General features: G+C 38.4%; 1 protein-coding gene across 11 annotated transcripts in view; it reads left to right on the plus strand.

Annotated features, from left to right (window-relative positions):
* robo2 (roundabout, axon guidance receptor, homolog 2 (Drosophila)) overlaps nucleotides 1-18,427 on the plus strand; it is a 572,271-nt gene that overhangs the window by 535,143 nt on the left and 18,701 nt on the right. For 8 of the 11 annotated variants that reach the window (XM_052106908.1, XM_052106906.1, XM_052106907.1 and 5 more), the window contains 5 exons: nucleotides 2,376-2,500; nucleotides 5,738-6,013; nucleotides 7,108-7,233; nucleotides 15,023-15,191; nucleotides 17,567-17,830. In XM_052106908.1, the coding sequence (XP_051962868.1) occupies nucleotides 2,376-2,500; nucleotides 5,738-6,013; nucleotides 7,108-7,233; nucleotides 15,023-15,191; nucleotides 17,567-17,830 (960 nt within the window). The remainder of the gene's footprint in view (nucleotides 1-2,375; nucleotides 2,501-5,737; nucleotides 6,014-7,107; nucleotides 7,234-15,022; nucleotides 15,192-17,566; nucleotides 17,831-18,427) is intronic. The other 3 variants (XM_052106913.1, XM_052106914.1, XM_052106915.1) reach the window with 1 other exon arrangement.

Below are 18,427 nucleotides of genomic sequence, written 5' to 3' on the forward strand. Positions count from 1 at the left end.
TTGACATTTCATATTCTTAAAATAAATTAATGATCCTAACTGACGTAAGACAGGGAATATTATCTACGATTGAATTGTGAAAAACTGAGTTTAAATGTATTTGGCTAATGTGTATGTAAACTTCTGACTTCAACTGTGTGTGTGTATATACACTCACCTAAAGGATTATTAGGAACACCTGTTCAATTTCTCTTTAATGCAATTATCTAATCAACCAATCACATGGCAGTTGCTTCAATGCATTTAGGGGTGTGGTCCTGATCAAGACAATCTCCTGAACTCCAAACTGAATGTCAGAATGGGAAAGAAAGGTGATTTAAGCAATTTTGAGCGTGGCATGGTTGTTGGTGCCATACGGGCAGGTCTGAGTATTTCACAATCTGCTCAGTTACTGGGATTTTCACGCACAACCATTTCTAGGGTTTACAAAGAATGGTGTTAAAAGGGAAAAACATCCAGTATGCAGCAGTCCTGTGGGCGAAAATGCCTTGTTGATGCTAGAGGTCTGAGGAGAATGGGCCGACTGATTCAAGCTGATAGAAGAGCAACTTTGCCTGAAATAACCACTTGTTACAACCGAGGTATGCATCAAAGCATTTGTGAAGCCACAACACGCACAACCTTGAGGCGGATGGGCTACAACAGCAGAAGACCCCACCGGGTACCACTCATCTCCACTACAAATAGGAAAAAGAGGCTACAATTTGCAAGAGCTCACCAAAATTGGACAGTTGAAGACTGGAAAAATGTTGCCTGGTCTGATGAGTCTCGATTTCTGTTGAGACATTCAGATGGTAGAGTCAGAATTTGGCGTAAACAGAATGAGAACATGGATCCATCATGCCTTGTTACCACTGTACAGGCTGGTGGTGGTGGTGTAATGGTGTGGGGGATGTTTTCTTGGCACACTTTAGGCCCCTTAGTGCCAATTGGGCATCGTTTAAATGCTATGGCCTACCTGAGGATTGTTTCTGACCATGTCCATCCCTTTATGTCCATCATGTACCCGTCCTCTGATGGCTACTTCCAGCAGGATAATGCACCATGTCACAAAGCTTGAATCATTTCAAATTGGATTCTTGAACATGACAATGAGTTCACTGTACTAAAATGGCCCCCACAGTCACCAGATCTCAACCCAATAGAGCATCTTTGGGATGTGGTGGAACGGGAGCTTCGTGCCCTGGATGTGCATCCCACAAATCTCCATCAACTGCAAGATGCTATCCTATCAATATGTTCCAACATTTCTAAAGAATGCTTTCAGCACCTTGTTGAATCAATGCCACGTAGAATTAAGGCAGTTCTGAAGGCGAAAGGGGGTCAAACACAGTATTAGTATGTTGTTCCTAATAATCCTTTAGGTGAGTGTATATATATATATATTGAAAAAGAAAAACTGATTCAGAGGACTTTATCCAGTGCAAATTGTTCTAATATAAAATGTATTAATCCTAACATAAAACTTCAGATAGTTCTAGAAATACGTGGAAAAAAGTGAAAATAGATATGGTTTATCGATTAGAATGACACACACACACACACACACACACACACACACACATATGTGTGCCTTTATGGCTTTATTTGGACTCCCAACAGTCATCTGTCATTTTTTAATCCTGTCTAAAAATCTTACATTGAGACAGGAAAGACCAGCCTTTCATTATATTGGAGTTAAAGCTTTCATTGCATGAAACATTCCAGATGCACATTAGAAAACTTTTTTCTTTGATGTATTTTAAACTTTAACTATAGTTCTAATGAGTTCTAGTCTGTTTCTATTGTATTTTACATCTAAAAGAGCCCAATGAAATGTATATTCATATTCCTTTGGGCAATGGTCAGTAAATGAAAAAAAAAAAAAGATTTTTCTTACTAGCAGTGAAACTGTATTTTGCATTATTTTTATTTTTTAATGTAAAGAATACACACACACAAAAAAAAAAAAAAAAAAACTTTAGACATCCAGATTGTAAATTTGACAATAAGGGTGGAAGTTGTCAATAGAAGTCACAACAAATGTTTCCTTAGAATTTGGCAAAATCTAGATATCTTAAGAGGTAGCATAACTAAGATACTTTCGTTTTGGAAACGCCTATGTCTTGTTAGAATGCCTATGATGCCTTAAATTGCTGCCTTTGTAGGCAGCTCACTATGTTTAGGAACAGATCCATCAATATTACTTGATCTGTACATCAGTAAGGGTCAGATATTACTCTTACATTTTGAATTGCATTCTAGTTAACCAAAATATTTCTGAAATGGTAATGGTAGTGATTTCCTTCAATATTCTGTAAGGATAATATTTTTTTTGGGATTAAATAATTTATATAGAAAAAGAAGTCTCACATGCATCTTGTCTTTTCCCACAGTCGTCCTGGTCTACTCAATGCCAGTGATTCGGGGTACCCATGGCTTGCAGACTCCTGGCCGACCACCAGTCTGCCTGTTAACAGCAGTTCTGGAGGACCCAATGACCTCAACTTCAGTCGTGGAGGTGAATCTACCACTAGACCCATTTTCTAGGAATTTAGGACTGGTTGAATTGACACAATTGATGTTAAATATGGTTTTAAATGTAATCAAATCTTGAAATTAAATTAAATGAAATTTTCAGGGAGGAGTTTCAAAAATGAAAATGATCTCTACTTACTTTTAAGCCATCCCAGAAGTGTATGACTTTTCTTCTTCAGCATAACTGAAGTAAATATTTTGATAAATATTTACTTATATTTATATATTATATATATTCATTAAAGCTCTTTTTGTTCATACAATGCAAGTGAATGTGTGCCATCAGGCTGCTTGCTATTTTATGGTCCAAAGGCATATTTAGGCAGCGTAAAAGTAATCCACACGACACCAGTCAAACAGATAACGTCTTCTGTAGCAAACCAATAGGTTGGTGTAAGAAACAAATCGATAATTAAAATGTTTTTAACTTTAAATCATGACTTCCGCCGGTGCTGTATTTTTTATAAAAAAAATGTCCCTCCCCTTTTCTCCCCATTTTGGAATGCCCAATTCCAATGTGCTCTATGTCCTCATGGTGGCATAGTGACTCACCTCAATCCGGGTGGCTGAGGTCAAATCTCTGTGTCCTCCGCATCTGAGACAGTCAATCCCTGCATCTTATCACATGGCTTGTTGAGCATGTTACCGTGGAAACATAGCACGTGTGGATGCTTCATGCTATTCTCCGCAGCATTAATGCACAACACACCATGCACCGAGAGCGAGAAGCACAATATAGCGACCACAAGGAACCTAACCCAACGTGACTCTACCCACCCTAGCAACCGGCCCAATTTGGTTGATTAGGAGACCTGTTTGGAGTCAGCACGCCCTGGATTCAAACTCGCGACTCGGGGTGGTAGTCAGTGTCAATACTCGCTGAGCTACCCAGGCCCCCGCCCAGTGCTGTATTTCTCGTGCCTGATGTCCGTTCCTCTGTTGTATACAAAGCGTGCGCTTCTGACTTCTTGCATGTATGCGCCATTGCGCTTATGTCACGCACATCAGCATGATACGTCAACTGCTGGCAGGAAGCTTTTTTTTTAAGGTTTTAAAGTTTTAATTATTAATTTATTTTTTACACAAACCTACCGATTTGCTTTAGAAGACATTAATTGATCGACTGGTGTTGTGTGGATTACTTTTATGCTGCCTAAATATGACTTTTGGATGGTTAAACAGCCAGCAGCCTGATGGCATTTGTTTACTTGCACTGTATGGTCATACAGAGCTGAAAAGTGCTTTTAAAAACCTTCACTTCAGTTCTGCTGAAGAGGTAAGGTCATACACACTCAGGGATGGCTTAAAAGTAAGTATATCATGAGAGGATTTTCATTTATGGGTGAACTAACCATTTAAGCTCAATCGACAGCATTTGTGGCATCATGTTGATTACCACTAATTTTCACTCGTCCCTCCTTTTCTTTAAAAAACAAAATACAAATCGAGGTTACAGTGAGGCACTTACAATTAAATGTTACTAAATGATTTTATCACACCTCAAATCCTGTTAATCCTGTTATTGTGTACATCTTGTGGCTATACTTTTGAAACAGTGGGTATTTTAATGTTTATTGATTGGCCCCCATTCACTTCCATTGTAAGTGCCTCACTGGATTTGTGTGTTTTTTTTTTAACGAAAAATAGATTCGAGTCATAGTTTATATTTGTGGTAATAAACATCATGCCACAATGCTAAATAAATTCATATGTAGGCACAAGTATTTTTTATTGTTAATTTTTTTGTCTATTAAACTAGTTTCAAGAATTTCTGGATAATTTCTGCATATTAAATTGTGATAGGAGAAAGTATTTGAACTTGCAAGAATTACATCACACATCATGAGAAACATAAATTCAATCAAGTGTGTTTAAACTTTTGATCGAAAGAGTTTTTCTGGAGAGTGATTCGGTGATGTCTGAAAGATGTACACCTGTATGCACATTGCCTCATCCGTGTATGGACACACATTTATTCATCAAGCATAGGAGACAGAGCTATATAACCACCCGCATCCTGCTGTCACACTGAGACTAATGTCTGCTGTCCCGACCCACTTTCACAAAGAGAATGGGACGATAGCAGAGAAGAGAGAGAGAGAGAGAGAGAGAGAGAGAGAGAGAGAGTAGAGAGTGAGAGAGAGAGAGAGAGAGCTGTGGGTGTGAGAAAAAGATGGTGGCCGAGCAGTGAGTCGTGAAGGACAGGCAAAGCTTAAGTGGTATAGATGCAGCCGTTGTATATCATTTTCCCTTCAGTACACACATACAGATTTATAACATTCCTCCTCAGAAAGTACAAAGAAAGGAGAATAGAACCAGTTTAATTGTAAGGAGAAAGGGAAAAAATGTATGACAGAAAGAAGAGACATGCTCACACCAAGTCTCATTTGAAAAAAAACAAAACAACAACTACACAAAAGTACAAATTTTCATAATTCCACTGAATTAACACAATTAGAATTGTTGGGGGCCTGGGTAGCTCAGCAAGTATTGATGCTGACTACCGCCGCTGGAGTCGCGAGTTCGAATCCAGGGTGTGCTGAGTGACTCCAGCCAGGTCTCATAAGCAACCAAATTTTAACTGTTGCTAGGGAGGGTAGGCTTGTTGAGCACGTTACCGTGGAAACTAAGCATGTGTGGAGGATTCACGCTATTCTCCATGCATCCATGCACAACTCACCACGCGGCGTGTTCAGATATTTCCCTTCTTCCTGTCCACACTACAACGCGGCAACAGTGTTTTTAAATGTATCCACTTTTCGATTTTTGCTGTCATAAACGACTTCTCGGTGTGGACAGAAGGACAAAACTTTGGGAAAAAGATGCATTTTCAAACGAAAACATATTAGTGTGGATGTGGCCTTCTGCCATTACTTTGGACACTGCAATGGACAGGTGTGATGTCATGCTTGAGGGCTTATATTTTTTATAAATAATGTAATAAAACATGCATCTTTAAAATATGTTTAAAATATTTGTATTGAGGCAGGAGGTCAGTGTGTGACGTTTTTGATTTTCTATTGGTCACATGCAACTCGTCAATACAAATTTGCGTTTCCAGTCTTCCACATTTGGATGCATGTGAATGAAAGTAAGTGGAACATGAAGTGTAGTGTGGCCATGAATTTAGAGAGAAAGACAGCACTTTTAAGACAAAAAGAGAAAAAGCCAACTTCAACACCTTATTAATCTCACTTCAATCTCTTTGAATACCATTCAGATGTGATGCCCAGTGCCCAAGCAGATAAGACAGGCACCATGCTTTCCGACGGAGCCATTTACAGTAGCATCGACTTCACCACCAAAGGTGGCTTCTGCAGTCCAAGCCCCACCTCCCAGGCCACGCCCTATGCCACCACCCAGATCCTCCATTCCAGCAGCATCCACGAACTCGCTGTAGATCTACCTGAAGCCCAATGGAAGACCTCCATGCAGGCGAAACAGGAGATGGCCAGCCTGGGTTACTCACTGCCAGACAAGAACTCCTGCAACAACAGTGAGTTAGGATGAAGCGCCAGGGGTTTTTGTGCGTGTGTGTGTGTGCGCGTCTACGTTCTTCCGCTAAGCCATCAGAAGGTCAAAATCCTTCGTCTTTTGAAACAAAGCCAATTTCTCTATTTCTATGAGATTTCCTTGGGTTTGTATCAATGTTAATTTGACCAACATTGTATTCATGTTGCAATACAATGCAATTGTATAACATACAGAAACCAATAATTTTACATACGATTGTTTTACACACAGAAACCATAAGAATGTGTTTTATTGGCAAAAAAAAAAAAAGTATGACCCTTAAATGTGTTTTAGACCAATTATTAATATTGTCTTTATGCTAAAAGAATATAACGTCATTATACAAGATTTATTCTATTTTGAAAAGCTTTTAAATAAATGGACTCGGCTAATCGACTATCCCTATTAATGGACTTATTCTCTACAGTTTAACAGGATGATAAATTGTAGACTTTCTATAACTCAATTAAAACCCATTTACACTTTCATTTGGACTTGAATAAACCTCAACCTATGAAATTACTGTAAATCACAGGAATAAATGTTTCCATGATCTGTTTAACTTAGCAACAAATATAATTAATTCCAGGAAAATTAGTGCTAATGTGCATGGTTAACCTCAGAATGTGACACTTCGCCAAGACACTAGACATAATGAGATATTTTAAAGTGATTAAGAGCTAAATCAAGGAATAAGTCTGCATTGTTCACATGATTCCAACAAGGAAGAAAGAAGTTTTGGCGGTGTCAGAGAACCTGAAAAATGCTGCATTTGTCTGAAACCAGTGTCCAAAAACAATCTTGACACAGCACAACAATTAGAACAGAATGAAGGTGTCTCAAGACTTGTTTTTAAAAGTTGATGTTCTTTAACTCCTCACACGGCATCTAAAAAACATTGTACACTTGTGTGAGACTTTAAAAACAGTGAGTCATGGTATTTTTTTGTGTGTTTCAGTATATTCGGTATGTTTGTGTGTGATCAATGCTTTGTCGCTCTAACTGCACGTCCTTGCATGCGCTTGTGCCATCTTGCCCTGCACCTTATGCCACTTTTTTGCCCTTCGCCTCCACTAGCACTCCTTTTCATTCCTGACTACCGATTGGCTGATGGATTGTCTAATAGAATGCCCCACAACCAATCACAGGATTTCAGCACCACCAGCTCCCACAGCAGCTCAGTTCGGAGCAACAGTCTATCAGGTTGGTGTTTCACTGATCCAGGGTCAGCAGTCACCCCCATCTTTCCTTCAGCCTACCCTTCCCCTTGCATCTCAGCTAACCGCTATATATAGGATACTCCTGCAACTCATATTATGCAGATACTGTTAATATCAATGTTGAATAATTGTGTGTTCCTCATAGCTGTAATCTCTACTAGAGGTGTAACATTGGTCATTTTAACCAGTTTGTGATGGCCTTGAAAAAAAAGCTAGTTTATCTAAAAAAAAAAAAAGAAGAAAAAAAAAGAAACATTTTCCAAAGATAGGTTTTGACACACCAGATTTATTATAGAAAAGCTGAGTTTGAAGTCAACATGAAATGCATTTTGCAACCCATTTTGCTTCTGTAATCTAACATATTCTCAAGTAAAACAGAATATCGATAAAAAATGTTGGGCAGGATTTCTTCATTGAGTCAGTTTTAATTTCATGTTGACTTTATAAGGTTTAAAAGTTTGAAGATTTTAGGAGTTAATTGATTAGTTGGTTGATTGCTAATTGATTGATCATTTCAGCCAATTGATTGGATATTTTGTACCTTAATCAACCTATTTTACTGAACAGTTGACACAAGATAATTAGGAGTTTGAATGAGTTGAACTTAATGCGCTTTGGAACCTAAGCTACACAAAGAAGAGTGATGCATGACATTATCTGTTCCAACTGTAATCTGCATCCGCCGCTGAACATATGATATATTCCATCATTCCATCAGTAAATTCTGCTTTGCTTTCCTTAATGGGTTTTCCATCTCAATAAACATAATTTTCATAGCCTCTACCAGGTGTAGGAGGAAACTTAATGATCTTCATGCACTTTAAAAGAAGGGAAGAGAGTAAAAAGAAGTATGCATGGAGGATAAGAAAGGAGTGAATTTGCTTTGTCAAAGAAAGTGGCCAAAGGCCAAGTATCGCTTGTTTTTTTTCCAAACTAACACATGCACACAACATGCTCGCTTTTGGGCTGCCATCCAAAATAATTCTGAAATATTTAAACTTTCAATGTAGATCCCTGAAAATGGGATTTTCAATAGGAAGTTTTATGGAAGGTTTGCAGTTGGGAAGAAATAATGGGAAGTTTTGCTGTTGCTCTATCATCCTACACTACGGAAGGCAACGAGCTTAATCCAACCACTGTTAAACTGTTAATAAAAAGAAAAAACCCATAAAATCTTTGTGATGGGCATTTAATAGCAATTATTTTTGAATACTGTTATTATGCAATCTATTCACCAGACCTCACAATTAGACCATAATTTATTGTACAAGACAGAACAGATCAGAGTTGAGCAAACTCGCTCTGATGTGTTTATAAAGGTTGTATGGTGTAGTTCATCACTCCAGATTTACGAAACATTCATATACAGAATTGTGGTGATCTCAATCTTCAAAGCCTGCCTAATTTCCTCACCATTCTAAAATCCACACCAGAGACATTATAAAGATGAGACAGGTTACTCATAAACGTATGAATGAGATAAATCATAATGTTAAATATGGCAACTGTAATTTGGCTTTACGATTGCTTTTTGAATTCCCATCTGCAGGTAGCCAATCGCCTTTTTTTACCTGAGAACACAATTTTTTTAATTTCAAAGGAGCAAAATTTTATATGATTGATATCAAACTTTGGTTTGAGATGTTATTTGACTGTAATATTGACCAACCATTTTGAAGATTTAAGTAGATTGGAGCTGTACTTGCATGATGACTAAAAAGGGCTGCATAAGGGCAGTATGACTATGACCGCTGACTGACCTGACTTGCCTTAAAGGGACTTGATCCACACCCATTTTTCAGTGCACTCATGGGCTAGTTCAAGAAGCGACCTTTGTATGTCAGTCAAGTCACTGCTGTCCCACGGCACCCAGCCTCTCTCTTTTCCTTGCATTTCGTACGTTCGTAATTTCAGGATTTGCCCTGGCTCCTCAACAGAGACTCATTTACATTATTTATGCAATCTCCTCTACAAACAGAGGGAGGAAGAGAGAGGGAGAGAGGAAGTGAGGAAGTGATTGAGCGATCACGCCATCTCTTCATTTATTAGTTGAAGCCCAGCGTCACCCAGAGGAACGATTAGGAAACCCAATTACTTCCCCTCACTACACATCCACTCCAGCCACTACTGCCTCCAGCCTGTTGTTATTTTTTTATTACTAGCATGCTTTATTCATCTTCGTTTGACACTTCCATTCCTCCACAAGACTCCTAATGCCTCTCGCTCTGCCTCACTCGCTGGAACAATAGCGCACCGTCAGCGAGAAGTTCCGGCGATGAGAACGCGCTCTAATAGGCCCACTGCCAAGAGCATCATAAACGTCAGCTGCCGTATGACAAATCTGCCTTAAGCGGTACATAGCTACAGTCCTCTCCCTCTCTTTTGCTCTCTCTCTCTTGTCTCTGCTTTGTCCAAGATTGAGGGCAGAAGATTGTGTTTATATAGCCCACAACAAGCCCTAAATGTGGATGAGTGTTGGGAAGTGGCAGTGCTACTAATGCAGCTACATTTTTCGATTAATCACAATCTTCATATGAATTATCCTGATATTGATTCTAAAATCCCAAGATCGATCTTTTAATTTTGGTTTAGGTTGTGTAGATTATTATATCTATTAAATTAATAGCAATTGAAATCCATAGTTTGGGCACTGTTGTTAATTTTAATGAATATTTTTTAATTTAATTGAATTTAATTTTAAATAAGTTCTTTGTATAATTTACAGCATTAGCTCAAATGAAAGCAAAATGGATATTATAAATAAAATGTACTCAAATTAATCTGAATCGAATCAAATAATTTAAAAATTGGTATAGATGACCAGCCCTACAAAACATACAAGTGTATGTAATGCTACATCTCTGGATTTTGTATCTCACTGCATCATGCACACAACTTTAAAAGCGACGAACTGTGTTAATGATCGAACACGCTCTCCTCACTCATATGTAGCTTTGAAAAAGTTATTTTGTGATGATTATATATTATAATATTATATATATATCTATATATATATATATATTAGGGCTGTTGATTTAACGTGTTAATTCAGTGCAATTAATTTGACAAAAAATAACGCAATTAATCGCATGCCCCGGACCGTAATAAGGAAGATTCCTGAGAAATGCAAGCTTGTAGTACCACCTCTTTACTCCAGAGGGCAGTAAGTGAAACTTCAGCTGTATGGTCAATGCAGTTTATACAGAGAACAAAACATTAACAACCCTACAGCAGCAGAACAACACAAACATGCGTTACGTTCTTGCATTCAAAACACTTGATGGAGCGCAAATCCGAACGAAGGGATCTCAAGATGTGTTCTAAGTATTAAACTATATTTACACAGTGACCTAAACATTTTATGTTTATGACGCAATGCACCCGAGACGCAACACAATCATGACTGATGCAGGTGTAAATTGACGGGTCCTTAAACAAGCCCTCATAGTAAATCTCCAACTGATTGACAAATTCACTTGTGAATTGGATTGCTGTGAACTCTTTGCCAATGATTGGATTATGATCAATAATATGGTAGTAAACAATACATTGTATTCTAAAGCCGCTATTTGTATTGCCTTATCAATGATTAACTCTTCTGTCACAAGAATGTAATGCATTCTAATTATCTGAATATATATATATATATATATATATAATTTTAAAATATTTAAAGATAACCATGTATAATAATTTCATCATTATATATTGAATTATTGTTATATGAGGGCTTTCTCAGCAAATATTTGTATATGTGATTAATCGTGATTAATTAATTGGGAGACCTTGTAATTAATTAGATTACAAATTTGAATTGATTGACAGCCATAATATATATATATATATATATATATATATATATATATACAAAGATATTAAATAAGTAGCTTGACTGTAGCTTTGTACAGTAGCTTTTAGTTTCAGAGTAGCTTCCCCAACACAAATGTGGATCAACATAGAGTTTTTTGGACTTAATTTATAGCCATGTCAATGTCCTGGCATTATATTAAATAACATGATGCTTTCAGCCACATGGTGCACTATTGCCTGAATCTGAACATTTTGCGGTGACAGGGATGGTTAGAAGCCATTGGCAGAGAGACAGGCAGAAAATGGCAGATAGGATCCCATACAACAGAAGTACTGCCAGTGAAGGTTTTTTTCCTCTCCTTTACATGTGGCTGTCTATTTGGTGTCTAGCGCCATCAGCCTCAGCTATTTTATGCCTGGCTAGAGTCGCGGGAAGATCTGACAACCCGTGGCAATGGACTGGTCATGTAGAGTTTGCCAGTGGCACCATTAATAATTTACAGTAATGTGACTCCAGCCAGGTCTGTTAAGCAACCATATTGGCCTGGTTGCTAGGGTGGGTAGAGTCACATGGGGTAACCTCCTCGTGGTCGCGATTAGTGGTTCTCGCTCTCAATTGGACGCATGGTAAGTTTTACTTGGATAGCGCAGAGTAGCATGAGTCTCCACATGCTGTGTGTCTCTGCGGTGTCATGCACAACGAGCCACATAAGGTGTGAGAATTGACAGTCTCAGAAGTGGAGGCATCTGAGACTTGTCCTCAACCACCCAGATTGAGGTGAGTAACCGCGCCACCATGAGGACCTACTAAGTAGTGGGAATTGGGCATTCCAGATTGGGAGAAAAGGGGATAAATAAAATTGCAGTAATGAATCTTGCCGCCTCTGCACACCGCTGGCAGAGGACACACGTATATATCACTTCCCAGACCCCAAATGTCTTCATTTGGCATTGATGGCTGTTACATTTAAATGGGTTTGTAAATTAGGTCGTGACAGAAGTCTGATTAATTACTGTGGTGCGTAAAACATTGCACTGGAGCGTGATCAAGTTGCTACTTGTTTCTGAGTAAGTGTATAATTTGCTGAATTTCTGCCTAAGGAGATAGTGGTTGCATTCTTATGCCCTTGGATGCTGAAGTAAAATGAATGTCTGACAGTGTTTTTTTTTTGTTGTTTGTTTTTTTCAATCTTTTACCAGTTATAGGTAACTAAAACTAATAGCTTAACAGCATTTTTAAGTTGCGTGACAGTAGTTCCGTATATATATATATATATATATATATATATAGTAGCTTTTCTAGAAACAGGCTACAATTTTTCAACAAATAGTGGTGTAACACTACATTGTTATGTTTAATGTCCACTTGGATTGCACAGCAGTTTCACAGTTGAGCAAACGCACTCTTCGCATTTGAGAGTCCAAACAATTCTGGTGAAATGATTCGTTCAGATGGTACATGTAAATTAACCTATTCAAAAAATAAACAAATCGTATATTCAAGTCCCTGTGCAGTATTTTAGGTGTTCATTTTAGAGCTAAATACTGTTAGAACTTCAAGTTTTATTAGGATTTTGTAAAAATGTATGTTGTAATTTATGTAGTAAATGTTTAATGCTGTCAGCAGTCACCCTAATTTAGTACATTCATTTAAATACCCAGAATTTGTTATAATTCTGATTAAATTATAAATTATATCAGTAACACATAACAATAAGGTTGTATGCATTAAAATTAGTTAACTGTATTAGTTATAATGAACTAACAGTGAACAGTATTGTTATAGCGTTAATTAATCTTGATTAAAGTTCATTTCTACATACACACGGCAAAATGCCAAACATGTGTGCAATTGAGTTGCTTTGCAAAAGCCTTGTCATGAAGAGTTGGTTTCGAGTCCACCTTAGTCAAGTCCAAGTCTTTAAACAATCAAGTCCGAGTCCAATAGGGGTCCAGTCGAGTCCATAACAGGCCGAGTCCAAGCCGAGTCCGAATGAATCTGTTCATGAATCTGAATTAAAATTGTAACCGTAAACTCAACATCACTATTTTAAGCTTATTTTAACTTTCACAACTAAGAAAAAAACAATTGTCAATGTAAATGTAACAAAAATACCTCTGTTGCATTTCATATATATATATATATATATCATAGTTTTGTTATTTCTACTTCATTTTAAATTTGTACTTTCAATTTAGTTTAGTTGTATCTAAAATGATCCCTATCTAAAGACATAATATATACTGAGATTCCTTTTTTGTCTCTATCTGCTGACTGGTTTGGGAAAATAATGAGTCAACGTAGTAGTAATTAGCACTCGCTGAGAAGTAGCATCTGAGGACTTGACTGCAAATGCTACATCTGAAAACACTGGTGAAGCCCACTGCTAACATTAGGGCCATTTAACACGGACATGATTGTTAATTCGTGGAAAACGTGCTTGTGCACCTAAAACACAAAGGGAGAAAACACAAAGGGAGAAATTGTGGACAAAAAATAAGTAAATATATATATATATATGCTCAGTGATGTCACGCAATGGCAGTTTATGTTGACCACAACTTCAAGATTCAAAAGAACACAAAGGTATATTTCAGAAGTCTAACATTAATATGTATGCATTTCATGCCTTTTTCTGAAGGAATACATGTGGTTTGGTGAGAAACAAATCTAAATCTGATGTATTATTAAGTGAAACTTCACCGACTGTTGATCCCCTGTGCGTGTTCATGAGACATACTATGCGTGAGCTTTAGAGCTACTTGCACGAGAGCAAACCCTTTAATATGGTCTGTTGCTTTATGATTAATAACTGTTTGTGTATTGTTCATGAGTCCGCTTTGTCCTGAGCTGTGAAGCTGCCCACTTTTCTTAAGAAAAATACTGTACATTCTTTGGTTTCCCAGCATCTTCTGCACATTTGAGTTCTTCCCAAAAGTGGCTAAATGATATAAGCATCCAGCTTTTGACACTTAGGACAATTGATGGACACAAAAGGTGCAAACGTTCATTGATGCTTAGTAAGGCATCACAAGAACCAAGGGGGATGCAAACATGTGTGGATACATTATGCCTAAAAAGACTTAATAGCCCAATATTAATTATATTTGTCAGAATTTTTGTCGTTAAGTTCTTAACCACGACGAAACTGCAATGCGAGCACCGTCATTGCTGCACAAATGCCGTGCGATTATACCAGTTGTCAGGTCCCGTGCTGTGCGCAACTGCCATGTAGTTGCTAGTACATTGGCTACATACCTGTCTTTATGTGTTCGTCATGCCAGCCAGCTCGGTAATCAATGTTATACAGCAGTCTCCGTAGTAACATTCAAGCGCATTGGTTGGCTCTGCAGGTGTGTTTGCTCAACACGGTGAAACAAAATCTGGCTACGTCTACGACAACAGAGGGTGCTACAAATGCTTGCAGACAGATTGTCTATTTATTACTGTTTCCTTATTTTTATTTATTATTTTGTTCGTTGAATCTTAAATCAAATGCCATAGACTCGGCTGGACTCTGAAAAAAATCCACAGAGTCCCAAAGGCTCAAGCCAGAGTCAAGTCAGAGTCCATGACAAGTCCAAGTGGAGTGGTGGTGGCGCAGTTGGCTAAAGCACATAACTGGTAATCAGAAGGTTGCTGGTTCAATCCCCACAGCCACCACCATTGTGTCCTTGAGCAAGGCACTTAACTCCAGGTTGCTCCGGGGAGATTGTCCCTGTAATAAGTGCACTAATGTAAGTCACTTTGGATAAAAGCGTCTGCCAAATGCATAAATGCAAATGTAAAGTCCATTCAAATTGGACTCGTGACTTGGACTCGAGTCCGAACTCGAATACCCCAACTCTAAATGAATCACTCGTTCTTTTAAAACAAAATGTGGAAATTGGCTAATCATGACAACGCTTATTCAGTGTAGTGTTCACCCTTTAATTAATGCCTTCAACTCTTTCTGTTGTAGGTGGGAAAGGGGGTAAGAAGAAGAAGACCAAAGCAAACGCCAAGCCCACCAAGATGAATGGATCCAGCTGGGCTAATGTCCCCCTGCCACCCCCTCCTGTCCACCCTCTTCCGGGCACCACTACACATCATATGGACCACTACACATCAGAACACCATGATGGAGGAGGGTAAGTTCCTGACCAGTTCGATATACTTTGTACAAACCTATATTGAGAGCCGATAGGTAAGGGTGGGGTAAGCTGTGCCACTTTCTACTTAAGTTATTTAGGCAAGGAGAAATGAGAAAGAGGTAAAAAATAATACAATTACATTTCAGGATGTCTGTTATCAACTGAAATGAGAGGGAAGCATATAGGATACTTGTCCCATGTTAGGGGTAAAATGTGCCATTACACAAGGGGTAAGTTGAGTCATTGGGGAATATGCAATTGACATAAACAAAATAAAACAAAAAAGACTTACAGTACTAATAAGTACTATCATGCCATGGTCCAAATCACTGAGATACATTTTTGTCCCCATTCTGATGGTTGATGTGAACATTAACTGAAGCTCCTGACTCGTATCTGCATGATTTTATGCACTGCACTGGTGCCACACGATTGACTGATTAGATAATCGTATGGATGATTGTTTGTGCCAGATGGGTTAGTTTGAGTATTTCTGTAACTGCTGATCACCTGGGATTTTAACTCACACCAATCTCTAGAATTTACTTTGAATGGTGCCAAAAATAAAAAAACATCCACTGAGCAGCAGTTCTGCCGATGGAAATGCCTTGATGATGAGATAGGTCAACAGAGAATGGCCAGACTGGTTCAAACTGACAAAGTCTATGGTAAATGAGATAACCGCTCTGTACAATTGTGGTGAGAAGAATAGGTTGGCACTCTTATGGTGGCACGAGGGGGACCTACACAATATTAGGCAGGTGGTTTTAATGTTGTGGCTGATCAGTGTATAGATATAAATGTGTATCAGTTTTCTTAGGTGCATGTCTCTATAGCATGCAACTGTATGTTATTGCCCCTTTCTAAATAAAATATGGTCACATAACAAAATTTGCACACATTTTGCTAGATTAAGGATGCAGCCCATCTTATCCCACTCTCCCCAATTATAATTTCAAATGATAAATTCAGTGGTTTATAATATTGCAAGATGATGACCCATGTAATTAAGCATTGGATTTCCCAAATCAATGATGCAAGTGGTGCTTTTAAACTAAAATCCAACTCGATGTGCTTATGGATTAATTCAGTGCCGCCTTCTTACCAGCCAATACTCACCATTAATCTGTTAATGGAATTTATTTATTCCCCGGAGAGTTAATCAGGCTGCAGTACTACTGAGTTGTTAATTAATTTATTTCTTTATTTATTTTTTATAAATAGACAGGGTGTTTCTGCCAATGTGTTATAATATTAAAACCACATTTGACAAACTGTTCACGCTCAGCTACTTTTAATGCACTTTCGCCTCTGACAGCACTACACTCTGGTGGGATATGAGCATCAGCTCATCTGTACAGTTACAAGAAACATGAAGGTGGTGAGACAAATTAAATGTCTTGCACTGAGAGGTGTGCTTGCCTTTCAACCCTGTTAATTTCCATCTCGGAGAGTCATCTGCCTTAATAGGCTCTCTGGCAAATGAGGAGTCTTCTGCATTGTAAATCTCGCCACTGTCTTTAATGGCTTAGATTAAAACTGTTATGTCCTACGGGATGTGCACTGACAAATTCCTCTAATCAACACTGGCTTTATGACGTGTATTATTTCAGCATGTATAAGCACAGTTCAGGGAAATATAAAATGCAGTCATTCTGCCATAACTGCCTTTATTAAACTTTCTTCCGTGGTACACAAAAAGGTGTTAGTCAGAAGTTCAGCCTCAAAAACCCTTTATACTTTCATTGTATGGAAAAAGATGCAATGAAAGTGAATGTTGACTGAGGCTAAAATTTAGCCTAACATCATCTTTTGTGTTACATGGTAGAAAGAAAAAACACAAGGCTGAGTCATTTTAAATTCTTTATTTTTTGGTGAACTAACCCTTTTAAAGAATGAGAGAAATCAATGTTGCTAAATTTAAGACTCAATATATCCATAACTTATGGCTAGACTAATATTTAGAAAATTTGGGGGCAAATAAACAGTTTCAGCTCTTTTACATGTGATATTTCAATGCAAAAACATATGTACAATTCTCTTTCAACCCACAATACAGTTTAACCAGTCACTCAATGTGCTGAAATAGCGTTGCACTGAGAGTATTTAAATTAATGCATTGTCATTCGTTTCAGCGCAAACACACCTCTTTTCTATGTAAATTATGCATATTTTTAGTATTGTATCCACATAATTCAATACTATTGGCCTGCCGAAATTAACGTTGTGCTGTTATCACCCACAAAATGCAGGGGGTAAATGGATTTTTATTAGTTTATTGTTTAGTTTTCTTTTGTAGCAGTTTTGTTTAATAGTGAGGTGCAACAAATCCGTCTTGGGTTTAATTTTTCTTCTATCATCATTTGTTACAGCTATGAGAGTGATGGTTGGGGCCCACCGTTGCCTGTGCAGACATACCTGCACCAGGGTTTAGAAGATGAGCTGGAGGAAGAAGAGGAACGTGTGCCCACTCCTCCCATCCGGGGCGTTGCGTCCTCACCTGCAGCGGTGTCATTTGGCAAACAGTCCACAGCCACACTGAGCCCCTCTCCACGTGAGGAAATACAACCCATGCTCCAGGCCCACCTCGACGAACTTACACGCGCTTACCAGCTGGACTTGGACAAACAGACTTGGTAAGATACAACTTTAAAAATAGACTGTATATCTTAAGTTTTTTTTTTTTGGTTACAATTTACAAAAGTTCATTATTAAGTGAGTACATAAAAAAGCTGTGTTCAAAACCATGTCTTTGTCACCGATTCATTATGGTAAGCCTTTAGCAATTGTATTTATTTCGAGCTATCTGGTCAGAATTGGTGCAAAAGTGCAGGCTTACGTCATTCGTCCTTGTGTCTTTAGGTCACGTCTGTAAGTTTAGAAAAGACGGACCGGTGGAGGCCTGCGTAGCTAAGCGAGTATAGATGCTGACTACCAACCCTGTAGTCGCAAGTTAAAATTCAGGGCGTGCTGAGTGACTCCAGCCAGGTCTCCTAAGCAACCAAATTGGCCCGGTTGCTAGGGAGGGTAGAGTCGCATGGGGTAACCTCCTCGTGGTCGCTATAATGTGGTTCGTTCTCTATGGGGCTCATGGTGAGTTGTGGATAGATGCTGCGGAGAATAGCGTGAAGCCTCCACACGCACTATGTCTCCACAGCAACACTCTCAACAAGACACATGATAAGATGCACGGATTGACGTCTCGGACGTGGAGGAAACTGAGATTTGTCCCT

The sequence above is a fragment of the Xyrauchen texanus genome, chromosome 36 (assembly GCF_025860055.1).
Source record: "Xyrauchen texanus isolate HMW12.3.18 chromosome 36, RBS_HiC_50CHRs, whole genome shotgun sequence".
Classification (NCBI taxonomy): Eukaryota; Metazoa; Chordata; class Actinopteri; order Cypriniformes; family Catostomidae; genus Xyrauchen; species Xyrauchen texanus.